Consider the following 14,717-nt stretch of genomic DNA (forward strand, 5'->3'; position numbering starts at 1 on the left):
CGGTGCTTCAAAGGCTGGGAACTTCACTCTGTGACATTATCTTGTTGCTGTGAGCGAACAGGTGGACGGGGGCCAGCGGTCCAACAGAACGTCGGTGTCCGCCACAGGCCGATAAGCAGCGGTGCGTTCAGGGGCTCATGAAGACCCCTGAAGGCATCACTAAACACAACCACCAGAACAGACACTAGTTCCACTTTCAGAAAAAGGAATCAGACTCTTGCTTTTGGTCCAAAAGTATGGACAATTGAATCTGCACTGATGCAAAGAAAAGGAAATGTAATGGTTTAATGCAGGGCTGTCAAACTCCTGTTAGTTCAGTTCCACATTCAGCCCAGTATGATCTGCAGTGGGCCGAACCAGTGAAATAATAACAGTGAAAAAAGTCAAATTCTATTATGATCAGGTTTACATCTACAAAGTTTCCTTAAAAATCTGAATAACATGAACAACTTGAATTATCTTAAGAAAAACAAGTGCAATTTTAACAAAATTCTGTCTCAGTTTATCATTTACACATGTGCGTTACAATCACACAAAACATTTAGTAACAGGCAGAATATTGGTCAAACTGCATTTACTTTTCTTAAGACATTTCCGTTTATTCATATTTGTTCAGGTTTTTCATTTTTGTAAAAGTATAGTTTGGTAATGTAAATATTTTCATGTAATTCTACATCTTTACACCAAAAAACTAGGTTATTGTGATAATATTTTACTGGTTCTGACCCACTTTAAATCTAACTGGACTGTATGTGTGTGTATGTGGAACCTGAATTAAAATGATTTTGACACCATTGATCGTTAATATCTTCAGTGTAATTTTTGCATTTCAAAAACTCATCCCGATCAGACCCTTTAGTGGGCCGGATCGGACCCTTTAGTGGGCCGGATCGGACCCTTTGGTGGGCCGGATCAGACCCTTTGGTGGGCCGGATCTGACCCTTTAGTGGGCCGGATCGGACCCTTTGGTGGGCCGGATCGGACCCTTTAGTGGGCCGGATTTGGCCTCCGGGCCGCATGTTTAACACCTGTGGTTTAATGCAAAGAAAACACAACAGACGGAAAACGAACAGAGCAAAAACCAAACATTGAACTCATCCTTTGTCACATTGTCAGAGCAAGTTGTGTAGAAGTGTGCGTGTGTGTGTGTGTGTGTGTGTGTTACAGGAGATAAGAGCATTATTTTTTCCTGTTTTGTTGCCTGGTTTACACAGATCCTGGGGATAATCGCGTCTAATTTTCCGCTCTTTATCCGTCGCAGAAGCGGTCCCAAAGCGTTTGTGTCGTCCTTTTCTGCAGCCTCTCAGCACCGTAATCTGCCGTCCTTATTCCCAACATAGAGGCTCATATTGTGTGTCCGTGTGGGAGAAAAGTCGCTGAGAACGCTCCACATTTCACAGGCCCGGTCGGGGCCGCCGCCGCCGGCTCCGGTTACCCCCCCCTCTGCCTCTTCAAGGCACTCAGGAGTCTTATTTTACCCGGGGAGCTCCTGTCTTTGTGCTGCCAAATACTGTCAGCCGTCGGACAATGAAGGAGAGCGAACTGGTCACGGCTCCGGAGACACCAGTTTTTCATTTTCATTTCATTTATTTATTTCTTTATTTAGACAGAGACAACGCACAGTATACATTAACCTTAAACAGGACAGATGTAGTGTGCCAGGTAGGGCTGTGTATCGGCAAGAATCTGGTGATACGATACAAATCACAACACTAGGATCACGATACGATATATCACGATATATCATGATACTGTTAAAAAGGCAATTTTTTGTTTCTTTCTTTTTTTAAAAAATAATTATCCAATCCAACTTTATTTGTAAAGCACTTTAAAACAACTGCGGTGGACCAAAGTGTTGTACAGAAGAATAATTAAAACCAAAATAGAAACATAAAATACAGAATAGATTAAAAGACACTGAAACTGTACAAAAAAGAAAAAAGTGCTATACAGAAGAATAAATAAAACCCAAATAAAAGAATAAAATACAAGATAGATTAAAAAGCCATACAATTAAAAACAACAAAATAAATGAAATAGATAAATAAGAACAATAAACCACTACCAAATAAAAACAATAAAATAAATATAGTACATTCAAACATCTCACATGGTTTCAAAAGCCAAGGAGAAAAGATGGGCTGAAGAAGGGAATTGAAAACAGACAGAGGAGGTCTGCGTGATATGGAGAGGCAGATCGATCCATAGTTTAGGAGCTGCTGCAGAAATTCTTTCCTTGTAGAATTAAATTACAGCAGAAATCTGCACACATACTAAACACATTTTTATTTGATCTCAACAGGATTTAATGCTATATCACAAAATGTTCCTGTGTTCAAACTGAAATTCTGTTTCACAGACATTACAGTTTCAGATCCTTGTAGAAGCCAATTATGTAATAACGGCCGATAACGGAATAAATTTGCCGTTTTTAAAATGTAATTTAATAATAATAATAATTTAATTTAACAATTTAATAAAAGTCCTGAACCGATAACGTAATAGCTTTTGGCCAGTAACGTTAGAACTTATTACGTTATTGGCTCATTTTTCATTATTTGCAAAGAATTTTTTTACCAGGCCAATAACACAATAACCAGTCTTATTGACTGGTTAGTATGTTATTAGTCACATAAATAAACAAATAAGCAAACAAATCATTGCATTTGTGATTTAATGGAAAAACCGACATCACGCACTTCTGTTTTTTCGACATTTAGTAAATATGGGTAAAGTTTTGTGTAGATGTCCAATGGAAAAGCGACTACTATCTTTCATCTCCGTCACTGAAATGTCTTTTGAAGTGAAGGAGTTGAATGGATCTGATTAATAGAAAGTGAATTATATTAATGAAAAGATGATCGGTGTGTTTTCATTAGTGTCAGAACTGTTTTGCTTCCGTTACGAGTCCAGGACAGATGTTTGACCAGTCTACAGACGTCCCTTCTTTCATTCAGGTGGTCCATGAACCATCAGAAGCCCAGAATGATCCCGTTTGTTCCACAGATACAGTGACAGATGATTCCACCGAACAGCACATCCTCCTCTTTCATCTTCATGTCTCTGCTCTGCTTTAACTCGGGCTGGATGACCGCTGCGTAGGAGGACCGACTAAAGTAGAAACATTTGGGTCACGCTCCACCTTAATGAGTGGGAGCTCCACTTTTCCTCCTCATGGACTAAATTTGGAGGCTTTGGCAGAGCTGAGGTGTGACGTGTAGGAGGTGCAGTGTGATATGATGGAGGTCCAGTCAGCCTTTACCTTCGACAGCTTCAGAAAGAATCAGCTTCAGCTTCAGCCTGTGGACTGTCCAGGCCTTCAGAGCAGACCGCTGGAACGGCTGGAGGTCATGTCAGGACATTAAATCATACACATTTCCTTTTCTTATTTGTTATTTACTGTATTTTAGCATATTTTTGGTGTATTTTAGCATATTTATAGTATATTTTACTGTATCCTAGCATATTTTTAGTGTATTTTAGCATATTTATAGTGTATTCTGGTGTATCCTAGCATATTTTTACTGTATTTTAGCATATTTTTGGTGTATTTTAGCATATTTATAGTATATTTTACTGTATCCTAGCATATTTTTACTGTATTTTAGCATATTTTTAGTATATTTTTAGTGTATTTTAGCGTATTATTGGCGTGACAATGACACGCCACAGTATCATTAAGTGACCCTTCTGGGGAAGGCTACAGGTTGTAGCCGAAACATGTCAAGGTAAAAGAATTAACTCTTTTTCCATCTGTCTGACAAAGAATAAAAGGAAATCTGTAAATTTCTAGTAGACAGTTGTTGCGTAAAGTTTACTGCTGCAGGTGGGAGACATCTGTGGTCCCTTTGACACTCTTCCACTCTGTCCTCTGGAGTGTTAAATTTATGTCTCTGTCCTCTGGAGTGTTAAATTTATGTCTCTGTCCTCTGGAGTGTTAAATTTATGTCTCTGTACTCTGGAGTGTTAAATTTATGTCTCTGTCCTCTGGAGTGTTAAATTTATGTCTCTGTACTCTGGAGTGTTAAATTTATGTCTCTGTACTCTGGAGTGTTAAATTTATGTCTCTGTACTCCTTAATCTATGTAGTGGAACTTCGTCAAGTAAATGCAAAGAGTCAAGTCAAAGTCGCAGATCGAGCCGATTTGGAGCTGCATAAAGTGTTTATTTATAAACTAAATAAACACTGAGTTGAAATCTGCAGAAACAACTAACTTTTTCACTCTGGGAGACCATTTTTATTTGCCCAAAAATCGGTTGGGTTTTAATTATAGACCACACCCCTTTTACCATATTAGGAACATTATTCTAGTCACGTTAGAGCCCGCCTTTTTGGCTTTGTCCATGATAGGGTCAAATTTTACTGGTCTCTATCTAGATTGGACAGTGTTTATACATATGCAACTCTTTCCTAGTATTAACTTATCACATATGAATATGTAACTTTTCCCTAGAATGTGTACTGTACTTTCCAGTCTATAAGCCGCTACTTTTTTCCACATGCTGTGAACCTGCGGCTCTAAAATGATGTGGCTAATTTATGTTTTCTGGGCTAACGATCGATCCGGCTGTCGAAGAAGGAAATAGAGCTGCTGCACGTAAGCTTGGTGTCAATGAATCGATGGTGAAACGTTGGAGACGGGGTGGGTGTGGCTTATAGTCTGGAAAGTATGGTAAATTATTTCTCAGAATGTCCAAAATTTTCACTCACGTGTACTTTTTGTCCACCACACTTTGAAAACTTTCCACTGGCGCATGTGTCTTTTTGTAGCAGTTCTCCCAAGAAAAAAGGTCAGCTCCTCTGGTACAGTCTACACATGACACTATGAATAAGTCCTGCCATGCAAATGAATGCACTGTAAGCCTGGACTTTGTATTTACTAAAATGCTTGAATTACAATGTACTTGAACAATTTCAGTTTTATTCCATTACTATAAAATGTTCAGTATATTCTACTAATTTGTAGACATAGTTGAAAGTATGAAAAAGTTTAAGTTGAATGGATTTAAATCACTCAGTTTTAGTCCTGACCAGACCTTTTTATCTGTGCATTGCATTGTGGGTATTGGGCCTGTTGTTGTAAATGTGTTCTTTTTCTGTGCAGGGGTTCAGCGGGGTTGTGCTGTTAGTGTTCATTTGGACTGAATGTGTGTGTGTCAGTGTTTATTGGCCTTTTTGTGTTTGTTTTTGTACTTTTGTAGAGCTGCACCATGAGTCACAGCCAGAGGAAGAACTATGGATTCACTGTTCATCTATAAATATTTGTGTTCAATGGAAATCTTTGTTTTGCCAAATTAAAAGTACTTCCTGTACTGACTAATTACACTGAGTTAACTTCCTGTTTAACTTCCATTCATGCCAGAATATATTAAGTTGAATAATTATACAAAGCAGGTTATATTGCAAAAGATTTAAATTTAAATCCACTTGGAACTGAGTCCAATGAACTGATGATATTAAGTCTAATGATTATATGAAGATACTGACACTGCAACACATTTTAAGTTAAATTAACTTGGCATTTAGTGTGTTGTACTTAAAATAGCAATTCCATTCAAATCAAGCATTTCCGTTTAATACACTCAAGTTGTCATTACTCATTACTGAAATTTTTTTAAGGCAACCGGTTTACTCAGGTTTTTAAAGTAAACTCAACTTATCTGGTCTTACAGTGAACAGGTTAAATACTGTTGAATACAAACTGAATACTTTTGGTTCAAATACTGGTTTCTGTCACCACACAGTATGAACCCATTTGGACGTTAACTCTTCCGTCTCGTTTCTGTTTCAGTCAGAAGCTGAGTTTACTGGAGCGTGTCCGCCTCCCGAACACCAGGCCGTCGGTCGGGACGGGGAAGAAGCTGACGGCCGACTCCATCGAAGAAAGCCCCTCGAAGGAGCCCAAACCCGCCGGCTTCAGCAACCGAGAACGTTTCCGCACCGCCTTCCGCATGAAGGCCTACACCCTCCGCCAGAGCTCCGAAGGTGAAGCGTCCAACGCCCACACATGTTTAGGTGTTACCACACAGATTGTTTCATTGTCTTTTTGTTTAGTGTTTATCCTGGTGCATGTGTTACATTTTATTTATTTTATTTTCATCTTTTATTAATATTTTATTGTAAACCGTAAAGCACTTTGTGATTTTATCTGTGAAACGTATAAATAAAGTGTAGTTCCTTTCAGAGTGCTGTGTTGGTTCAGGTGTTGTTTGTGTTTTTTCCAGATGCCGGGGCCTTGGCAGATCCAGCCTTAGAGGACCGGGGCTTCCCCCCAGACATCCTCATGGAGGAGATGATCCCCACCCTGAAGCTCGTCATCAGGGCCGTCAGGTCTGGACACCAACCTTCTACTGACGCTTTGATCTGATCAGACCAACGGCCATGAGCTGCTGTGAAGGCATCTTCACTGGCATCTGCCATAAGAAGTTACTAATAAACAGGGCCGTTAGAACATATGGGTTCTGCAATATATCACAATATTTCATTTCACAATCCTGTATCGACATTAAAAAGTACTGTATCGATATTTTTAGGTATTTATTCAAATGCAGATATTGTGGAGGTTCTTTTTTTTTTTTTTCTTTATTGTTTATATTTTATTTTTTTATTATTTAACACTGTTTTATTAAATAATGGTTCTTTGAATCATCCTAAAAGCACATTTTACTGTCTGAGAAGCAGATGGTAGTTCCTTTGGAAACTAGGAGAATTAGAAACATTTCGTGATATAACATTAGATCCTGTTGGGATCAAATAAAAATGTGTTTAGTATTTGTACATATTTCTGCTGTAATTCAATTCCTCCAGGAAATAATCTTTGAAAAAAAAAGAAACAAACAAAAAATTGCCTTTTTAACAGCATCATGTTATATCATATAGTGATCCTAGTATTGTGATTTGTATCGTATCACCAGATTCTTGCTGATCCTACTAATAAAACTACAGACTGGATTAGTTACCTATGTAATGTTTAATGTTTTCATCGGGGTTTGTTTGACTATTAGCAAGATAACTCAAAAAGTTACAGACAGATTTTGATGAAAATTTCAGGAAATGTCGATACTGATACAAGGAACAAATGATAAAATTTTGGCGGTGATGGGGGGGGGGACTGATCTTTTGTGGCAGAGGTCTGTATCTTCCTTGGGACAATGTCTATAAAGTTTATTCAGAGTTTTGACAAATCCAGCCCCTGAAATGCAAAGCATACACTGAAGATTTTAACAATCAATGGTGTTAAAATCATTTTAGTTCAGGTTCCACATTTAGACCAATTTGATCTGAAGTGGGTCAGAACAGGAAAATACTATCAAAATAACCTATAAATAATGAGAACGACAAATTTTTGTCTTTTAATGTTAAAAAAAAAGTAGAATTAGCCTAAATGAAAATGTTTACATTTACAATTTCACCAAAAATATAAATAACCTGAACAAATATGAACAACATGAAATGTCTTCAGAGAAATAAGTATAATTTTCCAAATATTCTGCCTGTTATTAAATCTTTTATGTGTTTGTAGAAATATTCACAAATACTAAACACGTTTTTATTTGATCCCAACAGGATCTAATGCTATATCACAAAATGTTCCTGTGTTCAAACTGAAATTCTGTTTTACAGACATTACAGTTTCAGATCCTGTTCAAATGTTCAGATTCTATTAGTTCACAACTAACATCAGAACAGTATTTTTCTGCAATACCAACAAAGGAACGAACATTATTTAATTAAAGAGTGTTGAAAAAAAATAAAGAAAGAAAATATAAAGAAAAAAATAAAATGTATTTTATTACGATATATTGCAGAACTGATATTTTCTTACAGCCCTAATTGGAATCATTTAATTCTTTCTAATTCCCATCCCTAATGGGGAAGTGGGTCGTGTTGGTACCGTTCTGATGTGCAGATGGTGATGTGTGCAGTGGTCGGTAAACGGGCGCGGTGCGGTGTAAACCTATAGGCCATCAGCTGACATAACGCAGGAATTCAATCTAGCGTGAGACGCCTGTGAGATGAGTGACGAGCCTGTGACAGAGCTGCATTATTTTGGCCTTGAATGGGTTCTGAATGGGACGCTGAGACCTGCAGGGTTCCGGTTTCAGGACCCAAGACTCTGTGCCAAAGGCGGACGCTTCGGTGGGGAAGAGCCAGGGTCATGTGGGACAAAAAGAAGGGCTCGGTGGGTGGCGGGGGCGGGGCAGAGGCAGCAGGGGTCACACAAAACAACATGGGTTTATTCTGAATGTGTCAAAGGTCACATGATCTACGGTCTGAAGGAGACTCGGTTCATCATTTATCAAACTGACTGACAGATTATCAGGATTATAAAACCAACCGCACAGTCTGACAACGAAAACCAGAAGGATGTGAGCACCCACAAGAAAAAATAAAAAAATAAATGAAAATTAAAACCTAAGAATATTTAGGTTAATTCTCCTGTTAATGTACAAATGAACATCTGGAGTTGGTCCCATCAGTGTCTTCAGTGGCAGCTCACATGTGCAACATGCTAATGCTAATGCTAATACTTGTAGCCATGGGAGCTGGTCCATCACAGATCAGCTCCAGTGGCAGGCTCTAGAACATCAATTTAAAGTGTTAAATAAAACATATTTTTAGTATATTTTAGTGTAATCTCGGATATTTTTTGTGTATTTTAGTATATTCTATCATATTTGTGGTGTATTCAAGGATATTTGAGTGTATTATAGGATATTTTTGTGTATTTTAGTGTATTCTAGCATTTTTTTTGTGTATTGTAGGATATTTTTGTGTATTTTAGTCTATTCTAGGATATTTGAGTGTATTCTAGGATTTTTGTGGTGTATTCTAGGATTTTTTTTGTGTATTTTAGTGTATTCTATCATATTTGTGGTGTATTCTAGGATTTTTTTGTGTATTTTAGTGTATTCTAGGATATTTGTAGTGTATTCTAGGATAATTTTTGTGTATTCTAGCATATTTTAGTGTATTCTAGGATATTTTTAGTGTATTTTAGGATATCTTTTGTTTATTTTAGCATATTTGTTTATTTCCGTGTTATAATTCATTTCTTCTTGGACAGATGGAGTTAACAGTCCTCTAAATTGGCCTTTTCCTGCTTTAACTCCTCAGGATCATGCAGTTCCTCCTCAATAAGAAGCGGTTTAAGGAAACTCTGAGGCCTTACGATGTCAAAGACGTGATCGAGCAGTACTCTGCCGGACACCTGGACATGCTCTGTAGGATTAAATATCTGCAGACCAGGTGAGTCCACCTCAGTCCACAGCCCACGTTCTTCCACAGACCTTATCTAATCCTGTTTGTCTTCCCTCAAGGATCGACATGATTCTGGCCCCCGGACCCCCCCTCACCCCCAAAAACAAGAAAACCACGAAAACTCCCTTTAGCTACCCGCCCAATCAGTCGCCCAGGTACCGTACGGCTGCTTTCTGACGTTTAAGTCCTGCTGTGTTCAGTCCACGTCCACTGAGTGTCCACCCACCGTCTGTTCCAGGCACGAGTCCTACCTGGCCAAAGCCGCCTCCATGCCCGACGCTGAAGACCAAAGCATGATGGGTAGATTTGTCAGGGTGGAGAGACAGGTGAGGACTCCAACAGCACCACTGAAACACACAGTTTACTAAAAAAAACGATGAGACCATGTCAGACTGTTACTAATGTGGACGGAAACTCTGAAATCTGACCAAAGAGAAAAACGTCTTAAAGAGTCAGAAATGTCACCTTCAGCAAACCTGAATGTAAACACTGTTTACATATTTAGCATAGGTTTAGTTATTTTAGTGTATTTTAGCATATTTATAGTGTATTTTAACATATTTATAGTGGGTTTTTTTGTGTATTTTGCCATATTTTTAGTGTATTTTAGTGTATCCTAGCATAATTTTGGTGTATTTTTATTTATTTATTTATTTATTGTGTATTTTGGTGTATCCTAGCATATTTTAGTGTATTTTAGTGTATTCTAGCATATTTTAATGTATTTTACCATATTTTTAGTCTATTTTAGCATATTTTTTAGTGTATTTTAGTGTATCCTAGCATATTTTTTGTGTATTTTAGCATATTTATAGTGCATTTTATTGTATCCTAGCATATTTTTAGTGTATTTTAGCATATTTTTTAGTGTATTTTAGTATATTCTATCATATTTTTAGTGTATTTTTGCATATTTTTTGTGTATTTTTGCATATTTTTTAGTGTATTTTAGTGTATTCTGTTGTTTTTTTAGTTTATTTTTGTATATTTTTAATGTATTTTAGTATATTTTTTTGTGTATTTTAGTATATTCTATCATATTTTTTGTGTATTTTAGCATATTTTTTAGTGTATTTTAGTGTATTCTGTCATTTTTTTAGTTTATTTTAGTATATTTTTAGTGTATTTTAGTATATTTTTAGTGTGACAATGATGCTCCACAATAATATTAAGTGACCCTTGTGAGGAAGGCTACAGGTTGTAGCTGAAACATGTCAAGGTAAAAGAATGAACTTTTTTCTATCTGTCTGACAAAAAAAGAAAAAGAAATCTTTATATTTTTACTGTATTTTAGTGTATCCTATCATATTGTTAGTGTAGTTTAGCATATTTTTAGTGTATTGTAGTATATTTTCTGTGCACTTTAGTGTATTTTTTGTGTATTTTAGTATATTCTTCTGTGTAATGTTGTGCATTGGTGTATAATAACTATGAGGTCTGTTATTTATGTGAATGTAAGGTCCAAAATTTGACCAAAGAAAAATGTTTTAAAAAGTCATAAATTTGGCCTCATCAAACCCACAGATACCCTGATTCACTTCCACACACTTTGTGTGTAATGTTCAGACAGATGTGTCCAACACAAAAGTGTGTTTGATCCACTTCATTTGAAGAAAAAAAACAACAACAGGATAGTTTGGTATTTCAGAATTGCTTTACTCTTTTCCTTCTGTCTTTTGTAAAGGTGACAGATGCTAACATTAGCTCTCGTCAAACACTTTCACAGATGTGGTTTTATTGGTTTTTGTTTTTAACTTGGTTCGATGTCTCTCTGGATTTACAGTATCCAGTGAATTTTTCAGTGAAAAGCATCATCTGTAAACGTCCCTTTAGCTTTTATCTGACCTGTGAAGCCCCTTTAAGGAGAGGAAACCAAAGCCTTTTGGAGGATGCAGGTAAAGTTTGCAGCCATGAGATCTGCTCCACCGCGGACCGACTACAGGTTTTAGAACCTCGGCTCAATTTAAAGATTGTTAAATGAACATCAGTATCTTTACAAACATGGATTGGCTTTGTGATGTTGTTGAATCTACTTCATTACATCAGTAAGTCTTTAAATTATGGGATACTGTTTACACACTGTGTGAGCCTAATGCTAATGCTAATGCTAGGTACCGTGTGTATTATGGGTAAAATGCGGAGACTGAATTTCCCAACAGGGAAAATAAAGAAAGTTAGTTATAAACCAAGAGTTTAACGGTCCAGAGGTAAAGTGTAATACCTCTGATGGCCACTAGAGTCTGCTCTATAAAGGCCCATAGATTTTCATGGAAATTCTCTGTAAAAATACTAAACCAGTCTTTTTTCTCCAGGACTCATTCTGGTCTCATCCGCTTTATTTGGATCTAAAAACTGATCTGGTCCATCTGTAAATTATGGATCCATTACTAAGATTTTACAGAAAATAAAACTTTGACATCTGTCCTGTTGGCCTTTGACTGACAGGTGTGGCTGACTTTGATTTCCTGAGCATTCGTTCACTCATGATCCCTCGTATTCACACAGCTCCGCCCCCTTTTGGTCAAAAAGCCAACACGGCGACAGCCCAGAACATAAACTCATGGCTTCAGAATGAGGGTTCAGAACCGAAGGGGGGCGTGGCCATGGTTCTGTTCAGTAGTCATTCCCAGTCCATACGGAAACATCAGCGTAGGCGTTGGCAGTGTTACGGACCCGGCGTTTCGGACCCGGCATTCGTCCCGGTTTGTACAGTGTCCTAAATGCCTCAGCTGGTTTCTCGTGTCTCTGTTCAGGTGGAGGACATGGAGAAGAAGCTGGACTTCCTGGTGGACATGCACATCCAGCACACCGAGCACCTGCAGGTGGACTCCGCCGGCGCCGCCCACATGACCTTAGAGACCTGCGACCCGACGGGCGGCGGCGAGATCCGGCGGCTTTTCTTTAACTACGCCGAGGCGTTCCCGCACATGACGTACCAGGTGCCTGTGAGCAAGGTGAACGGCAGGGGGGGGGTAGCGGGCCTCCGGACCACCGGCCCCCGCCGCCGTCACACCCACGCCACGCCCCCGCCGCCATTCCCACCTACACGGAGCGGCCCACCGTGTTGCCCATCAGCTCCTTGCAGGACTTGTCGGCGGGGCTGGGCAGGACCACAGGGGGGGGGGCGGGGGGGCGACTCACCGCTGTCTATGCTGTCGGTGAACCACGAGGAGCTGGAGCGCTCGCCCAGCGGCTTCAGTATCTCTGGAGAGAAGGAGGCGGAGGAAGGGGTGGAGCTGACAACGGGGGCAGGGCCGGCGACCGGAGACGCCAGCTGGACGCGACCCAGACCCAGCTACCTGGCGGAGGGGGAGACGGACACAGACACGGACCCGTTCACGCCCAGCGGGGGGGGGCCTCTGCCGCTGTCGACCACGGGGGAGGGCTTCGGCGACGCCGTGTGGAGCACGCCGCCCTGAGGGGGAGGGGCTTTGTCTGTCAACCCTCCTCCTGAAGCGATCTGACCTTAAGCCAACCCATGCCTCTATAGACCCACGTCAGTCTGGGTCAAAGCCACGCCCCTGGACCGAACCACGTGGAGGGAACGGGGGTGTGAAGTCCGCCTTGATGCTGCGAGGCCGGCGCCGTCCAGTCAGAGCCACGGCGTGGAGAAAAGACGGGAAAGCGGAGCGTTTGTAAAGTAGAACCCTGTACAGAACATTAATCAACATACTATATACACCCAAAGCTTTATCGCTGCAAAGCCAACGCACTGCATGTGACGCATGCGATTTTTAGTGTAGACACTGCGAAGTTCAGGATTTCAGGAAACAGAAAAAGAGGTCGAATGGATACATTTACCTGCTATGCCATTTTCTAACACGTATTTTTTTATATGAATACATTCTCATTGTTTTTTGCATGGTCTGCATGATGATGCACCATCATAGAGGAGGGGGAGGGGCGAACTGGAACCAAAAGTCTCCTGTCTGTCTGATCCGTGTGTATGTGTGTGTGTGTGTATGTGTGTGTGTATTTGTTTGTGTGTTTGTCGTGGGACTCTGGTAACGCAGGAAGCTGTGTTTCTTCACTTTTACACTGTTTTTTTTTTTTTTTTACGCTGTTTTATTTTTTTGTCCAACGCTCAGTCGTTTCGTGCTCTCCAGTCGTACGTCACCACTTTATGCACAAACTTTCCACTTGAACAAAGACACTCAGAATTTGAAACACTAAATCTCAGCTGCTTTGTTGGCACATGAATTCAGGGATATAAAACCGCTTGGACTTAAAACCCTCAACTTTATCAATCAGTCAGAAAATAACAAATTATGGAGCCGAATGTTGTGTTCAGACCAAACTTGAAGCCATCTTTTGCCTCAGGTGTATTTGTGGTGTATTTTGTAACCTGAGAATAATCACCACTGCGGTTCGTAGGGAAGTCTAACAGTATCTGGTGCAACAGTTGGGTTTCTCCATCCTTCTCCTTTACGATCTGTGTCATTTTCTGTAACTTTTACCATCTCATCTGTTCGTGCCTGGAAGACATTTTGCTGGTTGTTGAAACTACTCCTCAACATCAGTAATTTTATAAATTATGGCATAGACCAGGGCTGTCAAACTCATTTTAGTTCAGTTCCACATTCAGCTAAATTTGATCTGCAGTGGGCCGAACCAGTAAAATAATAACAGAATAATATGTTAATAATGTCAACTCCAAACATTTCTCAGTGTTTTACAGTGAAAAAAGTACAATTACATAATGAAAATGTTTACGTCTATAAACTATCCTTTCAAACAATGTGAATAACATGAACAAACAAAAAAAAATTGTAATTTTAACATTATTCTGCTTTAGTTTATCGTTTCCACACGTACATAGTAACTTCCAGATCACAGTGGATCTACAGATACACAAAATATTTAGTAAAAGGTGTAATATTATTAAAATTCTACTTCTCTTAAAACATTTCAGGTTGTATTTACATTTACAAAGAGAAAAAATTGAGTTGTGAGTATTTATAGGTTATTATGAGATTGAATTGGTCTGAATGTGGAACCTGAACTAAAAGGATTGTTAATATCTTCAGTGTAATTTTTGCATTTCACAAATTCATCCCAGGGGCCGGACTGGACCCTTTGGCGAGCCGGATTTGGCCCCTGGGCCGCATGTTTGACACCTGTGGAATAGTGTTTACATAGTGCGTTAGCTGTGTGCTAATGCTAATGCTAGATATTGTGTGTATTATGGGTAAAATGCAGAGACTGAATTTCCCTACAGCGATGATGAAGCAAATTTGTTTTATACCAAGAATGTAACGGTTCAGAGGTTAAGTGTAATACCACAGATGGCCACGAGATGCTGCTGCATAAAATCCGGGCTCCCACAGATTTACACTGTATTTCTCTGTAAAAAATACTAAGCCAGTCATTTTTCTCCAGGACTCATTCTAGTCTCATCCAGTTTATGTGGATCTATAAACTGATCTGGTCCGTCTTTAAATTATTGACCCATTAC

General features: G+C 39.3%; 1 protein-coding gene across 1 annotated transcript in view; it reads left to right on the top strand.

Annotated features, from left to right (window-relative positions):
- LOC115437774 (potassium voltage-gated channel subfamily KQT member 3-like) overlaps positions 1-13,793 on the top strand; it is a 97,271-nt gene extending 83,478 nt beyond the window's left edge. The window contains 8 exon segments of the mRNA XM_030161110.1: positions 5,793-5,986; positions 6,226-6,331; positions 9,119-9,250; positions 9,322-9,417; positions 9,501-9,588; positions 12,016-12,267; positions 12,270-12,382; positions 12,384-13,793. Of these exon segments, the coding sequence (XP_030016970.1) occupies positions 5,793-5,986; positions 6,226-6,331; positions 9,119-9,250; positions 9,322-9,417; positions 9,501-9,588; positions 12,016-12,267; positions 12,270-12,382; positions 12,384-12,681 (1,279 nt within the window). The 3' untranslated portion in view covers positions 12,682-13,793.
- Positions 13,794-14,717: the final 924 nt, after the last annotated feature.

The sequence above is a fragment of the Sphaeramia orbicularis genome, chromosome 17 (assembly GCF_902148855.1).
Source record: "Sphaeramia orbicularis chromosome 17, fSphaOr1.1, whole genome shotgun sequence".
Taxonomy (NCBI): Eukaryota; Metazoa; Chordata; class Actinopteri; order Kurtiformes; family Apogonidae; genus Sphaeramia; species Sphaeramia orbicularis.